This window comes from Amphibalanus amphitrite, unplaced genomic scaffold (assembly GCF_019059575.1).
Source record: "Amphibalanus amphitrite isolate SeventyFive unplaced genomic scaffold, NRLGWU_Aamphi_draft 000792F_arrow, whole genome shotgun sequence".
NCBI lineage: Eukaryota > Metazoa > Arthropoda > Thecostraca > Balanomorpha > Balanidae > Amphibalanus > Amphibalanus amphitrite.
In genome coordinates, this window is record NW_024882286.1 from 163,531 (window position 1) to 189,364 (window position 25,834).

The following is a 25,834-nucleotide window of genomic DNA, read 5'->3' on the forward strand; positions in this document are numbered from 1 at the left end:
ACTTCGCACAGACAGTCGATGCGACACAATCACTAAACACCATCGCAACTCGCAACAGGTCCGCAATACGTGACACGTCACATTAGTCTCGCTCAGCCTCCGCGGCGTCGGGCGGGGGCGGACAACAAATGGCAGACGATTCGGCGACTGCGGCGCATCCCAGTGACGTCAGCGGTTGAGCTGACGTCATCGGTCGGCCGGGTCGCACACCTGTGCGAGTCGACCCACTAGGGGCGGGCAGATGATGCTGTGTGGTATTCGGTCGTATGAAGTTCCGTGTCCTGTCCACGCAGCCCATTTGGCGAACGTGGTAAATCTTCTCAGCTAATGGGTAAATGACAGCTTCTGCGCTCCGAAAGAAGGGTCGTAGCTGAACACATCGATGCGGAAATGAATGAAACTTTTTGAATGTCGCAGGTTTCGAAATAAGCGACGCACGACTGCAGTGACCTTCGCAGCAACCTTACCAATGCATCAAGTCCTGCAGGACCACCTGTTGTCAACTCTGCGCACCGTCCTGTTTCGCAGCCCCTTCACTCGCACAGCACAACTAGCCATACCCCACGCCGGACCATCCGTCGCATCCTGTCCCAGTTCTCATCAGTTCAGCAGCTGACGCGGCGGCTTCAGCCGCACCATGGCGGCGCCGCGGCTGATCGTGCCGACACCAATCCACGCGGCGTGGTGCGGCGTGGAGTGGCGCACTGCCGGCGGCCAATGCGGCGCCCACGCGCTGTCCCGTCGCGCCGATTTCGCCGCAGCCGCAGCGGCGCTCTCTCGCCATCCGGTACGCCGGCGGAGGTGGCGGCGCTGACCGCAGACCGGTCGGTCGGCCGGGCGAGTGGCGTAGGGCTAGGCGAGCTGAGAGGTGCGAAGGCACGCCGCACACTGAAATTCAGCACCAGAGAGGGGCGCTCGAGAGGGGCAGGTGAGGAAATTGGAGGTGGTGGGCCACAAACCGAGAACAGCATAGAGTAGGAGGGCAGGTAAAAGACAGAACCATGGACTTCGGCGAAGCGGATAGACGAGAAAGAGAGGAGAGAGGAAGCCAGGTCTCGCCCGCCTTCGCTCCGCCTCTCGCCGTGCGCTAATCGCAGTCAGACAGGCCGTCCGACGCACACACAAACAGACCACTGGCGCACACCGCGCCAGGGTATATTGACTTACAGGGTATGGTCATTTGGCAGCCCAGGATTTGTGACCGATAATGCGCAGCAAAGACATCTCTGGCGCATGCTTTTAGCATGATGATTCTTTTTACAATATATGACGTATTTATTATTTTATTACAGTTTTGTGATGATTTTTTGTTTTTTTTTTTAACTTTTTAACCTTTATATATTTATTATTTTTTATTTCCAAATATTCAATGTTGTTGTCAATGCTGTGGATATCTTTAAAAAAGAATTAACGTCATCAAAGATTGAGTGAAACAATTTACTACTTTCACGTAAACTTGACCTTGTTGGTAATGGGAAAAATGTAATGTAAACACTAAACATATCAGTCTCTGTGCTAATGTTGATTTGTGGTAATGTAAAAGCTAGTTATTTCTTTGAATTGTGGTGGAGTTTTGGTTCAGTAGGTATGATATGTAAATTAACCACCCGCTGAAATTCAATGCAAGCAATTTTGAGCTGAAATTTCTGCATCATTTGCGCTGAAAGCTGGGGTCGTGCTGTGAAACATCAAAACTCACCTTTTCAACTCACCTGTTTGGGGTTCCCTGCCTTTAAGAGTACAACATAGAGGCGCAAATGTAAGCCCCAATAAAACAAGCCCCTGGCCGGAAGTTCAAACCCTCTTCAGACCCGCTCGCAGGATGAGTCTGCTGCTAGATTTACCAGCGTGCTGAAAAATTTGGTGACCACCATTCCCAGTAAAATTCTGCTGCAGCCGTGCACCGAAAAATTCAGCGGCCACCATGCGCTGAATTTGGCGCATGCGAAATTACACCAGGCTGCGACTTGTGCTGAAATTTTTGACGCAATTCTGCCATTACTCCGAACATATTTGGCATGTGTATTTTTTTTTCAGTCTGGGCGTGGCGCAGCCAGAGCAGCTCTGCGCTCCAAGGTCCTGTGGTGGTGAGCGTCTCGCCTCACCAGAGGTGGACTGGCGATGGATGCCAAGATGCCAGCTTTCAAACACCAGGTCCCAGAATCAATGTGTAAGTATGTACATTTACCTTTCCAGACTTAGCTTTGCCTTAATAATGCTGTGATTGTTTGGAAGACTAATAAATCTTGCATGCTTTGTACACAGGATGACTAGACCATTAGGCAAAACATTTTACCTGCATTAAAATTGTGCTAGTGAGTGGTGACCATACCAATATGCATGTTGCTTTCTTGTCCATAAACCATTTTTTGGAAGAATTGATTCAATGCAACTTGAATAAAAATATGTACAGTTGTCAGTTACACATAAGCAAATACCATTTTACTTATTAAATTTAGAGTTGCTCAGTGATTGCACAGTTTCTGAAAGAAAGATGGGTATCATGATGCCTGTTGTTCTCGATTATTTGTTTTATAGGGGTGCTGCAGCGTCAACAGGCTCATGATACTTACTACCCTTTTATTATGCCCTTTGTCCACGCCATTGACAATTATTGTTCTGCAAGAAAAAGTATAAATTAAGTGTTTTTGCTGGATAAAGGATGGGATTTATTTGTTTGTTTCTTTTTGTAACTACACGCTCTGCGGCTGAGCCTCTACCTGTATGGAGTGTGCCGTGTCATGCTGCGCCGCGCATAAAAACGCATTATGTTATGCCGTCCTAATTGCCTCGCATCGTATCCTTTAAAGACAATAATTTAAGCGTGAGCGTAACGTGAAAGGCCACAACATCGAGAAACTCCGACACATTTTTTCCCTATTTGTTGTCAGGTCTCCGGAATGGCACGACAGAAAGTCCGACCCGCCTACGAGCTGCTGTCTGCTTCGTGCGGTCTGGCCGCACAGACGTACTCGGTGCATGCCCGGAAAGGAGAAAGAGACAGCCTTCCTCTTCACCATTGACAGCGGCATGGACGTCCTCAACAGCGGCCATCCGAGGGACGCCAAAACACTGCGGAGAGACTGCTCCAGCACTCCCGGGCAGGAGGACGCCCTCTCTAAGCTGGTGGAAGAGGTGGAGGGACTGCGCTTCGGCTCAGCTGGTCACCTCCTCCCGTTCCAGAAGGGTCTGGTAGTGACAGTGAAGGCGGTGCGGGGTCTGCTCGCTGACGTGCAGCAGCGTTTTGGCCCGGACTGCTAACTGCTACTCCGCCACGTCACCCAGAACCGGCTTTAGGGCTCGTTCAGCCACATCCGCGGCTCTGGCGGCGGAAGCCCCAACCACACGACGACAGAGGTGAAGGGGCGCCTCCGCCTGTTCACTCTGATCCAGCTTGCGCGTCACGGGCCCACGGCGTGCAGATTAAGAGTCGCTCACCCGCGGCGCTCCCGGTACCAGCGGCGGAGGCGGAGGCGGGGGCAGAGCCGGGGGCAGAGCCGGAGGCAGACGAGGACCAAGCCGACCAGGCGCAGATGGTGTGCTGGAGGCGGTATGCCCTGAGCCGCCCCAAGAAGTTCCTGAGGGGACGGAGAGCCTGGAGCCCGTTCCTGACGAGCCAGCCCCGGACGCAGAGGAGGAGGCGGAGCAGGAGAGGGCGCAGCTACTGCGGGAGGCCGAGACAGTGCATATACCGCCTGCGCCCTCAGCGGCGTTGGACGCTGAGATTGGTGTGCCGGCCACCGAAGGTGCAATGGCGCATCTGGCCGGCTACATCGCCAGAAAATGCGGCCCCAGCTTCGGCGCGCTGGCGATGGCATCTGAGGACGCGCCAGTTCAGACGCTCTGGACTCGACTGCGCAGCGCGGCCGGCGGACTCACGATCCCCTCCCAGCCCTGCTTAGACCTGTTTAATCAGCTCGAGGCGGAGTTCATATATGTTTCACGTGTTCGCTGAAGTGTCTTGAAAATGCCGGCGACAGCGGCGGGGCGCATCTGATCGGCACAATGTTACAGATCAGGATCCGTCCTGTCTGGAGGTAGTCGGACCGGTGTTTGTCTAGCCAGATGTACTCCATCGTATCACTGATGTTCATCTGTAAGGCTGTGTTCTTGCCTAATGCTGCTTCCACCCATTCAGTCAGTTTTGAATTGTAATAGAGGAAGCCAGACGTCATAGATGTCTTCGTTTAAGGGATTGTTTTCGCATGTCATGCATCGGAAATACAATCAAAATAGAATTAATTGATGATCAGCTATGCAACCGCAAATCAGCAGCATCGAATCTATGTACAGTATTTTTATGCACTTCTACAACCGAAGTGATCCGACGAAACACCAGCGACCATCAGCCAAAATATAACTTATATGCCCTGGAACCACAAGTGTTTGCTAATTCGATGCACATGAATACCGCGACTTTTCATGGAAATCAACAGTTGTCAGTTATTATCACCGGTTACCAAAAACGTTATTGCAAGACATTCATTTCAATGATAGCAACACAGCAACGCTAGTCAATGGGATGTAGAACTTCTTTCGGTGGCATATTTTGCATACTTCTCTACTTTTCTTCAGTAAAACTGACCCGGGATGCATAAGGTAATCCATTTAGCTTTGAAATGACATTAGAAGTTTTGATTTGAGTTTCATAGTTCCTGAGATAATGCGGCTAGAAAAATGGCTAAAATCAGGGATTTTCCCATAGCTCAACATTAGTGAAGGAAAAACTTCAAGCTCTGGTGACGTCACGTGAGGAGGAAGCTGCCAATGACAATGACCGGGGGCCGCACCGCGCCCTATCGCAGCACGAGTCCAGCGCAGCGCGGCAGGAGAGCCATTAGACGCTTCGTCACGTGTTATCATAGAGAAACAGGCCTTCACTCATTCTGGGCGGCAAACATGCCAGAGCGAGATACCGTATAGTTCTGTAGGTTACGGTACAATATGGCATGGTCCGATACAGTCCGGCCTCTTGGCGCAGCTCCGGGCTGGTCTGCCACCCCGTCGTTCGCTAGGTCTGGTCGGTCGGTCGGTCGGTCGGGCAATCTGGTGCGGTCCCAGGGCGGCGGGGAGAAAGTATGACTACCGGGCACAGTTGGGCGCTGGAAGTCCAGGCTGAGCTGAGTCGCTGAGTTCAGTGGCTTTAGGCTCGCCCGAGTTTGCTAAATGCTAACGACCGCTACTATCACTACCACCACAGCCAAGCTACCGTCAAGGCAGAGAAAGGCTGTGCTAGCATTAGTATTGCTGGTGCCCTCGCGGTAGCACCAGCCGCTAATCACCCAGAATGTATTCATGTGACGCTTGGTGTACGGCACAACGCTCCACTGTCCCTGAATAAACGCTAATTGGATACACCAGCAGAGCCGCATACCTGCCGTCTACGCTGTCCAATAAACACTCCGGCATCATCACTAGCCCATCCAACCCGCCTGTCTAACCAGTCACCCAAGGTCCCATCCATTCAACATTCACCTTTAATGCCTGCAAGTTCTTCTTACTCTTTCCTCTTCACCCAGTATGACCGACCCTGTCCCTGAAGTCCCTTCCAGTGAACCCAAAGGTCACGCTGGCGTCCCCTCCAGTGACCTCCGACTGACCTCTCGAGTCAACATCCTGGTCTGAAGAGAAGTAGCCCTCCGAGTGGTAGCCTGGCGCGCCCTGGCGGCGGCGCAGCAGCGACCGGGGCCGCGGCACGCCCGACCCGGCGACCTTCAGGTCACCGCTGTCTGAGCGTGTCTGTGAAGAGAGACAAGGTCACACCGTCAGCGGGGGGTGGACGGGCACCGCGGCGTCACGAACGGGGCACAGGGGAGTCACGTAACGCACCGTCACGGGGCGGATGAAATGACGCGAGTGGTGGTAAGGTGGGGATGTGACGCGAATTCGAAATGGCGCTTCCCTGTTCGGGAGGTGGTGGTTATGACGCTTCAGACAGGCGCACAAGGAGTGCTAAGAAATCACATGACTGGCTGCAAGACTGAAAAATGGGTGCTTCAACAGCGATCGTGTCATGTCTGTAGAATGGGTGGACGGACAGACAACGGACAGCGACATTGAAACGACAGGCGACATAGCAGTCACCGGTTAAGCTAGCCCTTGTAGTTGCAGTCCGTTAAAGTACCAAACCCCACAGAAGCTTTCGCTAGCCCCGGACAGTGGACAGTGCTAGCCTCACGAGTCGCGAGTCTGACTTTGTGAGTCGAGTCAAGCCATGAGTCGGTCAAGCGCATTATCGCTTTTTGTCAAACGTTATGCACTACAAATGAGTCGGAGTCATATGTCAAACAAATCAAATAGCCATTCACAGTACCTACTTTAACAGCGAATCAATCAGGCACAGGAAGACCTATTTAACCAACTGTCCATCAGCCCACCAACACATCATGGCACACCTCCACTGCTGTGAATATATAGTGGGATTAAATGTCTTCAGACAGTCACCATTATGCTGAAGAGGCCCCACGGCTCCGCGGAATAGTTTTCACCTCTCACAGTCGAGTCCATTTGCGGAACATTAGCTGATCTCGAGTTCAGAAGTGGAGCGAAGTGTTTACCAACTCTCACGGCAATCACAGGTTACACGATTAATCATACCCGTGGTTATCGCACACCACATAGCGGAAATCGTCGTCATTACGAGCTGAAAATTCGGCGAAACGATGACTCCTGGAAGACAGCAGTGAACTAAAAACTGAGGAGGTCGCGAAAAGCGCGTCGCTTTTTGTCCCATTTCTACATCAGCACATCAACAGGTTCCACCTGGATAGATCGGTTTGAACTGTCAGCAAATATTGCAGATATGAGTGACTCCAAAATGGCACAATGTCGTGACATATCGCTCCACTAACACACTTTGCCGCTACAATATACAGACTGACGCAGACCTTTGACATCGACCGACGTCTGATAACCCCGTTTCTAGCCCTTGCACCAATTGATCAAAAAGTTCCGACGGCACCCGACTCCACATGGTCTGGTCTGGCGAGGTCTGGTGTGCCCCGCGGCTATGTTATTGTATCACATAACCATCGACGGCACCATCTGCCCACTGGTCACGGTCAGGGAGCCTGGTGACAGCCAGCGGCAGCAATGGCATTCCCACTGCCCAGTGCCCAGCCGTCGCGTCGGCTGGCAGAGACCAGAGCCTAGCCCAGACAGACCGTGACTGCAGAGTTCCTGACCACTGACCGGTCATTGGCCGCTGAGGCAGCTCATCCGTAAGTGTTCGTGACCACTCCTCTGAGGACGACCCTTTAACAATGAGAGGCTCGAAGTACGGCGCTGGGAGTCATTCACCATGGAGCTTCAGCCTCGTGAACCGACGAATGCGCTACTTTTCTAGACCCCGGTCAGTTTTGGATTACTATTCGCCCTCAGAAACCCTTCTCTGTGATCTCTGGTTAGTCTCAAAGGTTCGCGAAACTGCGCAGTGCCGCGAGTTCGCTGGGGCCGCGAATGGGCCAGATCTGTCAGCGTTACCAGCGGTGGTATCCTCCCACCCCTCCCCTCCCCCAGCCGCCACGGATTGACGCCACAACCCCGACGAACTCAGACCTTATGACTCTGGAAACACATCCAGAGAACCACCGACCCACCGCCTGCCGGTGAGAGTGAGCCAAACCGCAGACAATGCATGAGATCACAGCGGGCACACCGCCAGGCGCGCCTTCTCTTCCCATCCGCAGCCATCGGCGGAGAGCCCCCACTGCGGGCCATTCAGATTCCATAGCCTGCCGAATCCGTCAGAGCCGGGAGCGGATAGGTCACTGCCAGCGCCGGCAGAGGCGAAGGCGGTGATAGAGACGAGGGTAGACTGCGGAGGCGAGAAATCGTCACCCGGCACCGACCCCGACCTTGGCCGGGCGCCGATCCATGGGGTAGATACGACCGCTGCCCGGGGAGCCCGGAAGTCGAGCGGAGGCCACCGGCCGCCTGTGGTCAGACACAGAGACGGCAGCGGTGCGGCGGGAGGCCCCGACCCAGCCTCCACGCCTCGCCCGCCGCGCAGATAAACAGACAGGCACAGCCGCGCACTGCGGCCGGCGCGGCCGGCGGCGGCCCGGTCTGTAATAAATACTGCACCAAGAGCCACGCGCCGCCGGCGGTCGGCGATTCGAGCCGCTCTGCGCGGACACAGGCCAGGCGCTCCGCGGGAGGCTGGTGTAGGCCAGCGGGCAGGAGATACAGAGGACGGTCGACTGGCGATCTCTGAGTCAGTCACCGTGTAAACATGTCAGTTTGGTCGCCTGGTCAGCACACTGAACCCAGCTGGACTGGACAGTGTGATGTCCAACTTACCGCGACCTGTGGACACAGGACAGCGGCCGAGACGAGCAAAACACTTCACACGGGTGACGACAAACAGCGCCATCCCTCAGTATCCGGTCAGAGGACGGACAAAGACGCCGAGAGGACGACGAAAGAGCACAAACCACTGGTTGGTGCAACGGACGATAAGCATCGAGAGGAGGGTGAATAAGATAGCAACACCTCGCGGAGAAGCCAAGAAGAGATAGAGAGGGAATAGCGAAACACCGCGACCAGCCTGCAGCGTTTCAGGCCTTTGTACGCCTATGAAATCCATCTAGCGGCCGGAAAAGTCAATCTAGCCCAGCAAAGCCACCCGATTGTTCAGCCAATGCCACCTATCAAGTTATTGTCCCCTCCACTGCTGACCACCGCTTGCACTGCTGGCCATCTGCCCAGCGCCAACCAGCGGCTTCACTGACATTCGCCTACAGCGGTGCCGGCCCGCTTCACACCCGGAATGCTAGTCAGAGAGGCGCCGTGCCGAGCCGAGCCCTCCGCTGCTCATATGCCTAGTCAGCTCTGCCCACGGCCTGCTCGAGCGAAACACTAACGACCGGGGACGCCTCACCACACTGGAGCTGCTAGATTAATAATTAACTCCGCCACAGTCCCTGCAGAGGCGTAGGATTAACACCCACGGGTGATGCATGGCTGTCTACGTTATCACGGACAGAGAAAGATCGCTGAGCCAGTCTGCCGATTATGGACACTCAACCGTACTGCCAAAAGCCGGGACGATGAGATAGCATATGCTATCACAAACTGAATACCACTAATACCAGCAAACTATCAATTGTCAACAAGACCAAGTAGGAGCACCAGCGCCACCGCACGGCAGCACCGGCACTGTCACCACCAGCAGCACCAGCACCACAGATGACTCACGCAGTCCCACTTCCAGCGCTGTGCCGTCCACATGGCGCCGCCTCCGCGCCCCACTGCGCTCGCGCTCACACTGCCGACCCAGCCGCCCGAGCGACGGAGCGGCGGCGGCGGTTCGCGCGACCAGCCGCCCCACCACCCGCCAGAGGCCGCCGCCGCCGCCGCCGCCGCGTCGCGCAGTTCGCGATCAGCAAAAACCGCTAGCCGGGTGCAAGTGCGGCGGCAGCGGCGGCGGTGTGGCGTCCGTGTCGGAATGCAGACTCTTGGATGTGCTATGGAGGCCTGTCAGAGCCGCTGCTGCTGGTAATGGCTGTTTGGTGTACAGGCGACATGTGACCGGCTGGTCGCCATGTCAGGCACGCGAGCACAGCGCCAAGCTGTCCCGTTCTGTATTGTTCATTCAGTGCTGAGAGGGTGTTGGAAGTTCTATGAATATTATGTAAGCGGCTTCGTGTTTCAACCATACTGGCAGACTCTCTCAACTTGCATCAAAGTACACATCCAGTCTGGTGTATAACTAGCACTCTGTAAACTACTGGACATTTATGCAGCCTTTCGACCGCACCCACAGTCTCAAACCTCTCTGAAAGTTGACTCATTTTCTCAGATACCCTTTCTTCAGCAGCCAGTTTACCCGTTTACGAGTCCCTGGGTTCCCTCGACTTTCGCGGCGGACCTATTCAGATACACTTCGTCGACACCATTCACCGTTTAACACCTGCGGAAAGTTCCGCCTCCTTCCGCCCGGGCGCGCGGCGGAACGGTTCCGCACGCGGTGCGGTCACTTCACACCTCGTTCGGCAGCGCGGACACGGCAGCCACGACATGAGAGCGAGCTTACGGACATCGGCGCCGTTAGCATCTCTCCACGGCGTGAATGGAATGTCTGGGTACCAGCCCACGCGGCGCCACTGGATTCTAGGGAGCGGAGCTGAGGGAAAAACGGCAGGTCAGCGGCGCTGGGGAAAAGTGGCGAGCTAGCAGCACTGAGGGAGAGTTACTGAAGGAGCAGTGCTGAGCGAAGAAACCTCAGCGAGCAGTAGCGCTCCTGCTGAGAGAGCAACAATGAGGGAGCGGTGCTGATTGCTGAATGGGCAGTACTTAACAAGCCGCATCGAAAAAGCAGCGCTACACTGCCAAGCGCGGTGTGCCACTGCCGGTCCAGGCCCTGAACTTGTGACCGCGGCGTGGGCACGTATCGGGCGCGTCACGGCGGAGTCGGCGCCCACGCCAGGTCGGTGTCCAGCCCGTGTGTCGGCCGTGGGAGCGCCCAGACAGCGCTAACGACGACGCCCACACCTGACGCGATACACGGACACCGGGGCGGAGCGACGAGTCACGGAGACGGGCGCCTCGCCTACTGGGTGCCGGGCACGGAGCCGGGGTGCCCCGCCCGCTGAACGGCACGATGACTCAGTGGATATTCAGGATCGCAAGGGTGATGGGGAGAAGTTCCAGCTGACTGGTGGACAGAGTTTATTTAGCTCAGAACAATCGACTCAATAGCAGCTTAGCAGAGAGCGTCGACCGGTGAGCATCATAAGAGCTTATTTGGTTATTTTACCATTCCTCACATCCAATATCAATTCATTCGCACGTCCTCTCATACCCACTTCAAAATGTCATGTAGGGACACAACTCAAAGAAAGTTGCCTACGAAAATATCGACCACGATTATAAATCACAGCCGACGGGTTCTCAGACCTTGACATTTGACACTATCGTTGCTGAATATTCCCACCATGCGACTCTGTTTATACTCGACACCTAATGAATCAAATGTTTAGTAGACTCATGAATCAAATGTTTAACCAGGGATGACGAATACTAGACCGGCGATGATGAGTATTACAGGGTGGGGCAGAAAGATTTACCTATTTGTTTTCAGCCCATAACTCAAAAATTTATGGATGGATTTTAGTGAAATTTTGCATGCGGGTTCCCAACTGACTCGTGTATAACTATTACGATCGTTTTTAATTTTATCAGGGTTGTTGATGAGCTATGGCGGAGATTACAAAAAGAGCCCAAATTGCGGTGCCGATGCAGGCTGGCCACAGCGTCCGAAGCGTTCCCAAACAGCTCGGTGTTGCCATAAAAACTGCTAACAAAATAATGAAATGCCTGGAAGAGACAGGTACAGTGTCGATGAAGTCCATGGCAGGCAGAACAAGGCATGTCCGCACCAAAAAGCTGGTTGATATCGTGCACAAGATGGTGTTTCGAAATCCTAGGCGAAGCATGCGCAAACTGGCAAGGGACCTTGATTTTTCGCCCAAAATGGTCAGGAGAAACATAAACGACGATTTGGGCATTAAGTAATACAAGATGCAAGGTCGACACCTGATTTCGGCGGCATCCAAGGAAAAGCGGCTACACAGGGCCCAAAAGATATTGGAGGAAATCAGAAGCGCCGGTAACAAGGTCTTCCTCTGATCCAATGAAGAGATTCCCACGGTTGAGCCCCAGATGAACTCCCAAAGCGACATAATCTTGGCAGATGGTACATCCAGTATTGATCCTGCTATCCGGACCAGTTTTGGTCGCCACAACCCTGCTGGTGTTATGGTTTGAGCTGCCGTCGCATCCGACGACTCAAAAGGACCCTTGATCTTCATCGAGGTGGGTGTGAAAGTCAACTCACACGTTTACGTCCATCTGCTGGAGGAGCATGCTTTGCCTTGGGTCACTCAGTCGTTCCGAGACGGATACGTCGTCGTCCAGGACGTTGCGTCGCCTCACACGGCCAACTTCACTCAACAGTGGTGCAAGACCCACATGCCTGGGTTCTGGGACAAGAACATGTGGCCATCATCAAGTCCAGACCTGAGCCCGATGGACTTCACCACCTGGGCCATCCTGGAGAGGGAGATGTGTGCAACACCACACAGCAGCATCACTGCTCTGAAGCTGGCCCTCGACACGGCATGGTCGATTTTCGACGAGGGCACCGTGCGGCGCTCGTGCCACTCCGCAGGTTGAAGTTTCGGGGCAGGGGTGAAGACGAAAGGTGGCCATATTGGTCAATATTACCGTTGCTGAGATGTGTACATGCTACTGAATACGTGTACTAAAAATCAATTGAATATCTTTGTTCGGGACCGAAATATTTTAAGAAATCAAGAGGTAAATCTTTCTGCCCCACCCTGTAGTTTCAGGCATGATCGGGCTGACGGCCACGCTGACACCACGCTCACACAATCGTTTACAGTATCGTTTGAACAGGCGGCCGGCCGTGCAGCACATGCTCCGGCCGCACTTTATACAAACAGCGCCGGCCGACGAGCTGCACGGCCACGTGGTCGGTAAGCCGTTCCCAGAGTACGGTGTGAACGGCGATTGGTGCACCGAGCTGCACAAGTGCACAGCCACGAGGCGCAGGGCGAGGGGCCTGCGCAGTAGCCAGACCGTGCTGAGGCGGACACGGCACTGAACTGAACACTGCACAGTGACGCGGTGCTAGTACGGGAGCACCCAGGCTGGTATGAGGGGAGTGAGAATCCTAGTTACCGCGTGTACCACGAACAGTGCTCCACATGTAGCACGTTACCGTGACAGGAGCCCGACAAAACCAGACTATGCCAATGCGGACAAGGTCCCGGCAACAATTAGACAATGTTGGAACTGAAAGCTAGCTGGAGCCTGGAGCTAGAAGCCGACTACAGACGAAAATAAAACTGGAAAGTGGAAGCTGACTGAAGCTGGACTGTGACTGCGAACCGGTGGCGGAACTAGAAGGTGAATAGGGAATTCGGCTGCAAGAGCTGGCTGCAGCGTTGAGCTGGGAGCTTACTAGAGCTGACCATCCCACTAGCCTGAAATCGCCCAGAGGCCGGCGGTGGCCGCGGCCGGCAGAAACTCGATCCCAGCTGAGATTTACGGCTTTGAAACGCACGCTCGGCCACTCCCGCCGCGAGCAGTAAAGGATGGCTGGTTGGCGGTGGTCGCTGCCAGGTTAAAGGGACACTCCCACCTTAACATTAGTTTTGAGTTGAGATAGCCAAATTGGTGGCCATGGCCTGCAAATACCGGTTTGGGCACTCACAACATCGACAAATGCTTTAATTCGGAGATATGGAATTTCAAACTTGCAGTTTTCGGATTCTAAGGGGCTAGTGCATTGGTATGCCCCCTTAGAATTTGTGACGTCAGCGGAGATCTAACGATTTTTAAATCTTTTACTAAAACGTTTGGTAGCACGCGGTGGTATATGCTGCTTTGCGCGCAACAAATGCCGCACTTTCAAATAAAGTCGCTAGGAACAGCGGAGATCCCAAAAAGTAAACAAAAGTAAAAGTCTAATATCTTGAAAACCGGTGAATATTTTTCGATGAAATTTGGTAGATATTCGTTTTCGCTCTTTCTGAACCGAGCGACATAACTTTCGTGCCAATTCATTAACTTTTTTGAAGGTGGGAGGGTCCCTTTAACGGCCGACTGCACGACTTCGACGCGCAGATTTTACGGCCAAGGAACGGCCATTTCATGCACCTTTTCTTCCAACCCTCCCCGGAGCCACACGATTCAGTCGGATAGCAACAGATGACAAACATAAAACACCTGATTAAAACCCTACCAAGGTGACATTCCCCATCGAAAAGGATTATCGGCATGGGCGTTCCGCTACTCGTTTTCCTTCCTCAAACTAACTGTGCCGCCCCTGCACGAGCCGTAATCGGACTGGACTGGCTGGACAGAGCCCAAAAACAGCGATAGATAGAAGTCGGGGAGCACCGACGAGGCCAGCGGCGTATTTAGAAAATCGCGAAGGGGGGGGCCAAGGGTTTGGAGGGCGCCACCTCACCCAAGGAGGGCGCCATACGGTCGCGAGATAAAAAATCACTCAACGGGGGGGGGGGGGGGGGTTGGGAGGCGTTTTTTTACCATGCCACCAGTTTTTTTTTGCGTAACCTCGTATAGGTCGTGCTGCATTGATTTTGCATCGTGTGTATTCTTTATACTCCAGGTCACAAAAGGTCAAGTGGTCTTGAAATGCTGCGCCGAAGGCGCGCGAAATTTTTGAAAACAACCTTTTCCTCCGCTTTTTAGGCACGCCTTTTATACGATCACTGTTCAAAGCTCCTCTCGCTCTTTTACCAAATTTGAAGGTATAAAAATACCTAAGGTTTGGTCGGGCCGCTGCCACACAAACTGTATAGAAAGCTTGGCTCATGGGTGTCGATGTATAAAAGTTTATTGGCGGTGGCATATCTACGCACCAGATCACCGTATCGGATTGATACCGGAGCGCGAGATGCGTAAACATCATCCAAATTACCTCAGACCAGCCTTCATAGCCTTCTCACAGGTGCATACAGTGTACCCACACAACCAGTTTCAATCACCGAAACTTCAGATGCCTGCTGTTGCGGCCGAACCTGTTGACAATACTTAATCGTAATACATATACCGGGTGTCCCAAAAGTAAGGTCATCATTTGTTTTGGCCACACTGCCAAAAATACGCGATGGATAGATGTAAATAGGACATCATATGAGAGAGCATTTTATAAAATTTTATTCTGACGTACATATGAGTCAATACATTGGCTCGTAGCCCCACATTTGCTGCTTTTCTACATGGCTACCATTTCGGGCCGCGTGCATGAATTGACTACGTTTGACTTCCTCCACTATTCTGGAGCGATTCTCTGGTGAGATGCCGCCTATGTTTGCTCGAAGAGATCATCCTTTAGTTCTTCCCGGCTCGTTGGGTTGTCCTAAAAGACAATCTTTCTGTTGTGTATCCAGAGAATAAAAATATGAAGGTGTAACGTCAGGTGACCGCGGAGGCCATTCAATGGCGTTGCCCTGACTGAAAGTTACGGGATCTCACATCCACTCTCGGAGACAATGCATGATCTTCAGGACGGTGCAAGCATAGTCTCCATCCTGCTGAAACCACTGCTGGCTGATGGTGTCGGCACAGCTGCGTTGCGACGAGCGGAAGAACCACTGGGAGGACTCTCGGCCACCTCTCTTGTCACCCGATTCCCGCTGTCGTCCTCAGGACCTCGAAGCACAGGTGGCTAAGTATACATGCCCTGTGCGTACATTATACCTTTTTTCTGACGTTTTACCGGTTGAGGCGAAACTATGCATGAGTTCAGAGATAGGGCGAGCTGATAGGGTCTGCTTAGGGCCGAAAACTGGGCGGTATTTACCCTTTGTTTTAATGACGGACCCTCTCTAAGAGTTGAATTTCGACCTTCTCAGTTTTATGCCTACTGCTCGGTGTAGTTATGATCAAAAATGGTTTAAGCATGCAAGAAAATAATTTTATGGATGTACCTTGCACGTGTTAAAATTGGAAGTGATTCGGACTCTTACTTCACGAGATATTTAAGTTTTAAATCATGACCTTACTTTTGGGACACCCGGTAGATGCCATGATGCACGTAAAGTAGGATCAATCCGTTAAGACCAAAGACGTGTTTTATGCATCGTAGAGCGTAGATAGTTTTGGTAGGTATAGGTACTTCATTCATTGTGCTGAATGCACGTTCATTTGTGGCAGTTTTCACAGGCAAGACATCAACTATGTGCAATAGAACGACTAAGTTGAAGAACATGCCAAAGGAGTAAATAAATGATAGGAGGGCAGCGATCAACGGATGTTGCCAATAGGTAGAAGGGCTGCGATCCACAGGAGGGCGCTAATAGGTAGAAGAGCCCCGATCAACATCCCGAGTTTCGACAGTAGGGCACCGATAGGTAGGAAGTTGGCGAGCAGCAGGAGGGCGCCAATGGATAGAAGGGCAGCGATCAACAGGAGGGCACCAATAGGTAGGAGGGCCCCGATCAACAATCAACAGGAGGGCGCCACCAGGTAAGAGGGTGGCGAGGAACAGGAGAGCACCAATAGGAGGGTGGCGATCAACAAGAGGTCGCCAATAGGTGGGAGGGCGGTCATCAACTGCAAGTCGCCAATGAGCGGAAGGGTGACGATTAAAATGGGGGTGGCAATGGTCAGGAGGGCGCCTTTGCTCAAGAGGATGACACGAACAGGAGGGCGTCTGTGCGGAGGGCGCTGGTCAACAGGAAGGTGCCAGTAGATAGGAGGGCGGTGATCAACAGGAGGGTGCCAGTGGTTAGGAGGGCGGCGATCAACACGAGGGCGCCAATAGGAGAAGGGCCCCGATTAGCATTCAACAGGAAGGACTAGGGAACCAATAGGTAGGAGGGCGGCACTGAACAAGAGGGTGCCAAAAGGAAGAAAGGCGGCCTTCAAAATTTCACATGAGGGCGCAATAGGTAGAAGAGCGCCAATAATTATGAGGACGCCGATCAGCAGAAGGGCGGCAATGTGTAGCAGGGTGGCGACCTACAGGAGGGCGCTTTCGGGTGAGAGGGCGCTTATTTACAGGACAGCGGCTTACATAGGCGACCACCGTTACGCTTAGAGAGCTACAGCCTACAAATGTGGTTGGAGGGCGCCCGAGGGAGCCCTCCAACCGTATTTGGAGGGCGTATTTGGAATGGGCGTCCTCCGAGGGCGCCCTCCATCCGTATTTTCCCTGTAAACACATTCGCGATTGGAGGGCGCCCTCCAGTCGCGATTGTTTTTCGATTCGATTATATCACAATTGCATTTGCGATTGGAGGGCGCCTTCGGCGCCCTCCAATCGCAAAGGGCGCCTTCGGCGCCCAAGGGGGGGGGGGCCATGGCCCAGTGGCCCCCCCCCTGCCTACGCCCCTGGACGAGGCACCGTTAAGATCATAGACGTCCACGTGGGCGGCAACCCGGGACGTCTTTTCATTGTTTGCACCTTCTTCCACATAAGCTGTAGTTAGTGATCTTTTCCGTCCTTGGGTCTCTTACATTTGTACAGAGTCCGTCAGAAATCACTTCTGTAAAGTTCCCAAACCTGAGCTTAGACTCATCCAGCCTGTCACAGAAGTGAGTCTCTACGCGAAAATATCGAGCAGACGAAAACAGCAGCCCGGCTACTACTGCGGTAAGCTGGGCATGTGCTTCAGCGCACAGCACCTCAATATGCCAGACACGGCCGGCCCCAGACTGGAGAAGGTCGCTCAAGGCGGCCGACCCGCCACTTCCTCATCACAGCCACGGCAACTCCACAATCTCCAGACATCTCCTAACATCTCTCGACATTTCATTCGATCTCCAGCATCTCCAGACGCGGGGATACTCCGCCCTCTTCTGCCTCTCCTGACATATCTTCATCTCCAGACTCTCTTTATCCCCTGAATAAGAACGTATTTCTTTTTCTCAAGCTGTTCACTGTTCAGTGTTCACCCGACCTCCTACCTTTACCCTCTAAGTCCACATATAGCAATCTCCCGCCATCTCCACGTGCTTTTTGCCACAATCCACCCAAATCTCTCACCAATCTCGTCCTCGGCCGTCCTACCTCACCAGCTCCCCCCCCCCCCACCCCCACTCCCACACCGGTCCAAATAAGGCCTCCTCTCCCCTCTCTCCTTCCTCACCTCCTCTCTTTCGTCCTTGCCGGCGGCAGAGCGTCTCGAGCGCGGCGCCCACCGACTGATACTGTCCTTCACATGCAGTCGCTTATCGGCCGGTCCGAAATCAACCGTGAACGCCAGCGGCGACTCTGTGCTGTCTCCGCCGTCACCGGCGGCAGCTGAGTGTCGCTCCGTGTTCGTCGTCGGCGGCGACGGCTTGCGGTCGCCCCCGCCGGCAGCTGAGGAGCCGGAGGGCAGCTGCATCGGCCGAGCAGTCCGGTCCACTGAGGAGCGACGTGACGGGGAGTCTGCGGGCAGAGAGGGAGAGACGAGGGGTCAGAGTGGGGTCGAGTTTGCTGGAGACGAGAGGTCAGAGTGGGTCAGCTGTACAAGAGACGGGAGGTCGGAGTGGAGTCGTGTAACCTAAAGACGGGAGGTCAGAGTGGGGTCAGGTGTGCTGGAGGCTAGTTGGGGTCAAACTGATTCGGGCTACGGTGAGGTGCATTTGGTCCAGTAGGATCGGAGTAGACGGAACTCAGACAGTCAAACTGAATGATAACGGAAAATGGAGCGAGCTGGGTCACCAGTGCAAATCACATGAGTCACACATTACGCTCTCCCGATGTCTCACAGTTCCAATGCAGGTCACAGTGCGACTAGGTTAACAAAAGGCCCACCTACCGTCCATCCTTGGCCAAACACTAGCACGCTAAATCCGTGATCAAAACGAGTCTCATCGTACTCTCACAGGGATCACGGAAGTGTCACGTTCCACCACTTACTGCTCTTCACTGAGCTTTGACCTTGCTGATGCCTGAGTCATACAATCTCATCGCTCCGCCGAGTTCATGGAACGGTGCCCTCCACAGCTCATTAAGGAAACACAGCTCCAGCAGCATCATATTTACGGCATTTAACCTCGACACAAACGTGTCTGGCATTGCAATACAAACTGACCTCCGGCATCAAACGGCCGGCAATACCAATCAGGCTCATCAATCGTGCCAAATGACCGACACTTCAAAGGCGCGAGAGAAAAAGAAGAAAAGAAAACGAAAACTCGAGCTGGTGCAGCTGTGCTGGTTGTGGAATAAATAAAAATATACCTATAGACAATGCTATAAGGACGAAGGAGGAGGGAGAGGAAAGAAAAAAAAACGAAAGAGAACGTCGGACTTTTACGATGGCCTGGTTACGATAGCTGAGTCACGATGTGGCAGCGAACGGTGTGGCACACGGTAATCGGTTACCAAGTCCCAGCAATGACCGGCCGATTCTGCCGGGCCCCGCCGCCCCCACCACGCCCACACTCGACACGGGCCCGGCCCAACCAGACATAACAGCGGTCGCGGCATCCCACGCGGTCCGACAGGCGACACAAAGCGAGGATTGGGGAGTGGTGAACGAGCTGGCACTGATGGAAGGCGGCGGCACTCCTAACCAGCGAGCTAAATGAGGCGCCGCCGCTCCTTGGCAGTGGGTAGCGAAAAGACATCACCAGAACCAGTACGACCAGGTCCGAGCCGAGCCGATCCTGAAGGTCTAGCCAAGGGTGCCGAGTTTACTGCAGCGGAAGGGGTTTAGGAGGCGTCTTGTCCTACCCTGAATGCATCGGACAAGACGCCATAGAATCAGAACACATAACCCGGGCAAAACACAGGATCTAAGACAATCCACCAGGACGCCACAAGAGACAGGGAGGGAACAGGAATCCAACAGAGAACGGGAGTCGGGAACCAGTCAGACAGGCTCGCCCGGCATGCCCAGCCGAGCCCAGCTCAGCCCATCGACACGGCATTGTTTCTGAGCACTGAGCCGTACCGAGGTTCGAGGGTAATCGCCCATGAAGGCCCAGTATCTTCTTCAGGCATCTGTTCCAGAGACTGGGCGCGCGGTTATAGTTCGCTGAACCATTACAGATGCTCTTCCTAGGAGCTATTCCTAGATACAGTTGGAAACTGACCTATCGTCGGAGTCACAGCCGATAGCCTCGGAATATAGATCGTCTGAAGTAGAAACCAAAAACGTACTCTCACACAGAGCAACAAAGACGAACATGCAGAATTAATATCTTGGCCACAACGTTAGGTGCCGCGTTTCCGTCTATTGTTTTGGGCGTCTGTAGCGCCTCTCTGCTGGTGTGTGGCGTCCCCCCTCCGTCTGTGGTGGGTTCGTCACGCCTCACACCTCCCCGAGCTGGCGTCCCGTGTCCCGCAGCCCGGGGGGCGGCCCGTTAGGTGCCACCAGGAGCCGCTCCGCCGAGTTTTACTGCCCAGCCTGATCGTCCGACCGGCGCCGCCACGCCGCCCCAGAGATGAACACCCAGACGGTAATGGGACCGGTGGTAGCTGAATACCACGGAGGTAGTTCTTACGACAGTGTCGAAGCAGCGACTGTTTTCTTCGGTTTACGGGGACCTCAACCCGTCTGCATGGCTGTAGCTACAGCACCAAATTGAAATTGACCGTGATTTGGTCAAATGTCCGTCATTCTACACAGGGTTACTTCAATCTCTGCTCATGCCGGCCGGCCCCGCTGGGTCATGGCTCGGCACCACCGGGGCAGGGTCGATGGTTGAGCCGGCGCCGCGAGACGGCTTCATCTCCGAGATTGCGGCTAGGAAAATGCCCACCCGGTCAAGCCAAGGTCAGCTGGGCCCGTGCAGGCAAGATTGGATAGTTGTTTCTGAGCTAAACCATCGCGGATGGCAGATTATGAGCCTCACAAAGCTGGTCCAAGGAGTAACACCACAAACCAGCGGTATGAGGCCAACTACGAACATTAGGTACACTATCCAACGTCCAGTAGCTTTTGTCTTAAGAGTTGATAGGCATCCTCGTCGTTTGATGAGATGATTTGATATTTACTCAAGTTAACGCCCACTCTTCAGTCTTCACAACGGCCAGCGCCGATTATAACGCCGATTGGTTGCCACGCTGTGCGGCACAGTCTATCTTCAGGCGTTCACTTCTACTGCCATCTAGCGGCCAGATTATCGCATCATCAGCTTCCGCCGCCCCCTATCTAAAAGGACAGCGTGATGACCCCGTGTACCGACAGACCCAGACTGAAATAAGCAGAGCTCGGCAGTGGCGATCCAATACGCTAACCTGGGACTTTCCGCCTTTCTAGCCCGACGTCACAATAGCTCAGTCCGATATTAGGCCCGGACAGAAGCCCGGTAATCCTCATGGGACCGCGGTGATTAGAATGATAATTACCACCCTCCGAAAGGCTCAGAGTTTACAGCCGCTTGGCTTTATGTGAGATCACTACCCTGCCTGACCGGGTCTGTTCCAGTGCCCCGGGCGCGCCGCTTTCGTGGTGGGTGCGCCGGAGCAGTCTCAGCGAGGCAGGTCTACGCCTGCGGGAACAATTAGGGTGCCGGAGGCGGGCCAGTGCCGTGCGTCCACGGTGGGAGTCCGTAAGTCCACAGTGGGAGTCCGTGGGAGGCGGCCGGAGTCCACACGGCACTGAGTGACCCGGGGAGGGACGGGGTGGGAGACGAAACGGGACGATATGGGTTGGAATGTGATTAAACGGATTGGCATACAAGAAGCAAAGCGAGGAATGTGGATCATGGAATGGTACAGGCGGGAGACGAGACAATGCCTCGTCTCGACAACCTAGGAAGGGGAGTTATAACGAACCCGACCATCGGAACATGAGCTCAGCTGTAACACCACGTCAGACGACACAAAGGACCTCTATTCCCGGAGAGCTGGGGATTCTATTCACGTGCTCGCTATACCACGGGTGATAGAGCCCGCAGTATCTCCACTAAGCCGACCGAAACCAAGCTCACACAAAAACTGTGCGACGCTCCGACTATATCCGTCTCCAAATGGCCACCTCTTCGCCGCGACGGCCGGCACCCTTCGTACCCATCCCCACCCAACCGTGATCTCATAACCGCTGGCAGCACAAAGGGCCAATCAATTCCCGTAGGCGCTGCCAGAGCCGGTCACGGGCGGTCCACCGTGGCGGGGCCCCTCCCGGGTCCCCTCCCGACCCGGCCGGCGGCTGGCAGGACCGCCGGCGCTGCAGTTAACCGTCCGTGCACCGTGCAGAATACAGAGCGGGGAGGGGAGAAGGGTGCCGACAGACGCCGATCAAACTGGGTTAGATCGGGTTACGAGGTCGGCTATAAGCTAGACCCACGGCAGGGTCAGCGTTCTGAAACTGCGTCAGCATCCACAACTTAATCTCACATCAGATATGAATGTAATAAGGAAAGTTCGTACCAAGCGACACGAGCTGCATGATGCAACTCATCATTGTTGTAAAATCGCCACACCAGTTACCTCGCCGAGTGGTTATTATGATAGCGGCTTGCGCCATTTCCGCGTTGCATTACTTCGTTTCTCCTGGAGCAGTGTTCTAGCTCACAGCCCGGTGCCACCCGGATAACTATGGTTTCAGGATAATGTCCACACGTGCTGGTCAACAGGACAGACCGGTTTCTCAGCATGCATGCCTGATCCATATTAACAACCCAGCGTTGTAGCCATGCATTCGCAATGGTCCCAGATGACACAATCACTCCTATCGACACGGCCGGTCGCGGGAGCCATTCGGTAGCGTTCCGGGTGGTTGTGAACGACGTCTGTCCTTAGTGTCTACAACAGCGAGAGCGGGTCTTAGCAGCGCAGCACGTCAGTCTCATAGATACATGGAGACAGCTTCCGTTAGCAGGTTACCCTTACGGCACAAGCTCATCGACTAGATGCGAGCAAGGGAAGGATATCCGGTGCACGCTGTGTAAGCTTCGACAAGTTCCGTAGCGACTAGTGCAGCTGTCGTGATCATTTCCGGATAATGAACTAGCGCTGCCATGTAACCAGGAGTTTACCTCGTCACCAGTGACCGCCACACCACACGGAAGTATGTGGCTTTGCAGGGTTGGGGCTAAACGGCTTACGGCTGGCACCGCCCAGCGTCCAGCTGAGACGGCGGCATCCAGCCAGCTAGTCCTAGCAGCAGCAAGGGTTAACAGTTACTTGAACAACGCCTGTCTGATCAGTGATCAGCGGCAGCGCCCACCCGGCCCAAAGCAGCCCGTCCGGGCCGGGCCGGGCTGGTCGGGCTGGGTCGGGTCGACCTCGGTCACTCACCCAGCAGTACGTTACGCTCCGCCGAGCCGGCCGCCGCCGGCGGGCCGAGACAGCAACAATCAGCAGCAGCCAGCAGTAAAGGATTCAGCCGCAGACAGCGATAACCCGTGACGCTCAGTGGCGTACAGTAGCTGCACGCTGGGTGGACAGAAACGGTCTGCGGTAGCATCCCTCTGCAACCGCTGACCACTGACCACTATGAACGACGACCACTGAACGATGATCACAGAGCGTTGACCGCTGATAACCGGGCGCTGACCGCTGACATATTGGGCGGTGACCGATGCATCCTTGATCCTACCACACCATCCAGCTCAAATACAAAGCAAGTTCTCCGCATCTATCTCGCTTCATCCTCATCTTAATTAAGCCTACCACCTTCAATGCGGACACAACACGCCCTCAGACCCAACACTGCTCACGCCTTTCAGCCACCCACCCCTGGTCCCACCTGTCTCTTTCCCCTCTCATGGCACCTACATCTAGATTACCTCCCACACTCCCAAGTCCCACGATACTCAAACTCCTCCCACAAACCATCACCACTACCCTCAGACATACAACAGACACCAAACGACGGTATCCATTCCCAGAATCGCTCATCGTTACTTGAGCAGGAAACACGATAATGACGAACCAATCACAACTAACGGACGACGGGCCAATATAAAACAATACCGCCGCTGCGTCACAATACCTCCGATTGGCCGGCGTCACTGGCCGGAATTGGAAGCCGGAGTGGCGCTCATGGCACATCTGTTACGATACCGGCAATGAGCGCGTGTCAGTGTGAATTGGCCGGTGGGTACCGGCTCACACAGTCGCCGGTGACAGGTAATTGGGAGTGGCAGCCGCGTGTGAAATGTGAGCCCGCTGTCGAAATATAGCCGCCGGGGGAGCGGGGACGGCGGGACGCCCGCTGCGCGACAAGCGTGGGGCAGGGAACAAGTTGTGTGTCAAACATGGTATCGGGGACACGCTGTGTGTCAAAAATGGCGTATGGGACACACGCAGCGTCGAGTATGACGAAGGCAAAAGTTGTGTTAAAAGCAGCATCACGGAAGGGGGAAATGTCACACTTATTAGTTATTAGCTGGACCAACACCCCTGTGTCAACAGTGTCATCGTGGGGGCATGTTATGTAAGCACGAAATGCACTATACAGGGATTGCAGCAGGCTGAAGTTTGAATGGAATAAGTCCATTTCGATGTGAACCTCCTAAAATCCGTGAACATCAGAACATTACAGGTCGTTACAAATTCAATAACGTGGAATGTTCATCAAACAGAATCATCCATAGGAAAGCACCGTAACAGAGCGGGAGCCATTGGGCCTTTCCACACCGACAGGCGTCACCGGCTCCCGTCACCGAGGCGTCACCGACTCCCGTCACCGAGCGCCGGTCACGGTCCCACCCCGTCCCGCCCCGCCCCGTGGCCGTCCCGTCACCGGGGACAGGCCGCTCACCGGTAGCGCCCGTGACGCCAGCCAACCAGACTGGGTGGCGGTGAAAGGCCGCCAGACCGGGAGGCAGCGCTGCCGCCGGTGCTCTACCCCGCAGCCGCTCACGGACAAACCGCCGCGCCGTGACGGCTTATCACGACCGTCACGGCGCGCAACGGCGACCGAGATGAGATTCAGGCCGGAAACTGGCAAACTGGTAAACATAACTGGAGTAACTCCCATTCAGTTATACTTCAGACACGGAGATGAGAACAAAATAGATTCCCAGTGCGAATGCACAATGCAAGTGCCCCTAATCGTCGGTTCTAGCCCCCCCCCCCCCCCCCCCTAAGAATGACGCCACGACCGCACCCTGCTGACACCCCGACGTGCGGACTGCGGAGTCCGCCCGGCTCCCAGCGCCACCTATGGCCCGCTCAGTCCGAGGGGCGGTGGCAGCCGGTCACGCACCGTCTGACCTGCGGGCGTGACACTGTGGCAGGCTGTGTGACAGACAGTGGCACATAGCTGTCAGTACAGCCTGGTTGGTTCAGGCAGAGCTGATGAGCAACGGCCAACGACTGGTTATATTACCCATAGATGGCACCATCGTAGGCGCCTAAAAGCATGCTGCGCCGCATAGCATGGGAGAAAGAAGAAAGCATTGTAACGGAAGTCTGAGAAACAATATCCCATTGTCACGACGCTCAAATGTCGTGATGTTGCTCATTCCGGCTATTTTGACAACTTCCCTATGATACCGTTACGAACACCAAGCAGAGCCAACATTAGGTATAGCACATAGTTAGCGAAGTGCAATCAGTTGAAATAAATCTTTAGGAGGAGCGAATGGTAACCTATCTAGCGGTGGCATGACCACTGACCAGCGACCACAACACGACGTTTCTGCTGGTGCGTCCAAGTCACCGGGATCCCTCCAGAAACTACGCCAGAGCAGTTTCGGCGCCACACAGCCGTCGCTCGGCCCGGCGAGACCGTCTGTTTGCTCCCACAGCCAATCCACCGGCCGCGGCCGCCGCTAGCTCTGTTTGAACAGGTCCGGCGCAGCCAGCCTGTATGTGGAGCGCCGTCTGCCTCCAGGGATTACGTGACAAAAGATCGTAAGACAAAAGATCGTATGGAAAAAGATCGTACGAAAATGATCGTAAGATAAAGATCGTATGTTGTAAAAGATCGTACGGTAAAAAGATCGTAAGCAAAAGATCGTAAAGCAATTGATCGTATGCAAAAGATCGTACGAAAATGATCGTAAGATAAAGATTGTATGTTGTAAAAGATCGTACGACAAAAAGATCGTAAGCAAAAGATCGTAAAGCAATTGATCGTATGAAAAAGATCGTAGGAAAATGATCGTAAGATAAATATCGTATGTCGCAAAAGATCGTACGACCAAGGATCGTAAGCAAAAGATCGTAAAGCAATGGATCGTACAAAAAAGATCGTAGGAAAATGATCGTAAGATAAAGATCGTATGTTGTAAAAGATCGTTCGACAAAAGATCGTAACGTTACGTTCGTAAAGTAAATAATCGTATAGAATAGTGTTGTTACGAGCGAGCGAGCGCAGCGAGCGAAGCAAAGTCTTTTGAATATAACGGGAAAATCTCAGTATGAGCGGCCCGGCCCGGCCTG

At 54.0% G+C, this 25,834-nt stretch overlaps 2 protein-coding genes across 9 annotated transcripts in view; one reads left to right on the forward strand and one right to left on the reverse strand.

Moving 5' to 3' along the window:
- Window positions 1-25,834, reverse strand: part of LOC122366239 (trithorax group protein osa-like) — a 96,013-nt gene that overhangs the window by 10,766 nt on the left and 59,413 nt on the right. For all 7 annotated transcript variants that reach the window (XM_043338243.1, XM_043338242.1, XM_043338241.1 and 4 more), the window contains 2 exons: window positions 17,649-17,932; window positions 5,601-5,739 (listed from right to left, as the gene is read on the reverse strand). In XM_043338243.1, coding sequence (XP_043194178.1) covers window positions 5,601-5,739; window positions 17,649-17,932 — 423 coding nt within the window. The remainder of the gene's footprint in view (window positions 1-5,600; window positions 5,740-17,648; window positions 17,933-25,834) is intronic.
- LOC122366245 lies at window positions 1,515-4,376 on the forward strand. 2 transcript variants are annotated; one of them, XM_043338253.1, is made up of 3 exons: window positions 1,515-1,531; window positions 2,038-2,170; window positions 2,892-4,376. In XM_043338253.1, exons 1-3 carry the CDS (start codon window positions 1,519-1,521, stop codon window positions 3,259-3,261), a joined length of 516 nt encoding a protein of 171 aa, XP_043194188.1. In that variant the 5' UTR covers window positions 1,515-1,518; the 3' UTR covers window positions 3,262-4,376. The 2 variants fall into 2 exon arrangements, 1 of the variants encoding a protein (XP_043194188.1); XR_006253857.1 differs by lacking the exon at window positions 1,515-1,531 and adding an exon at window positions 1,537-1,585.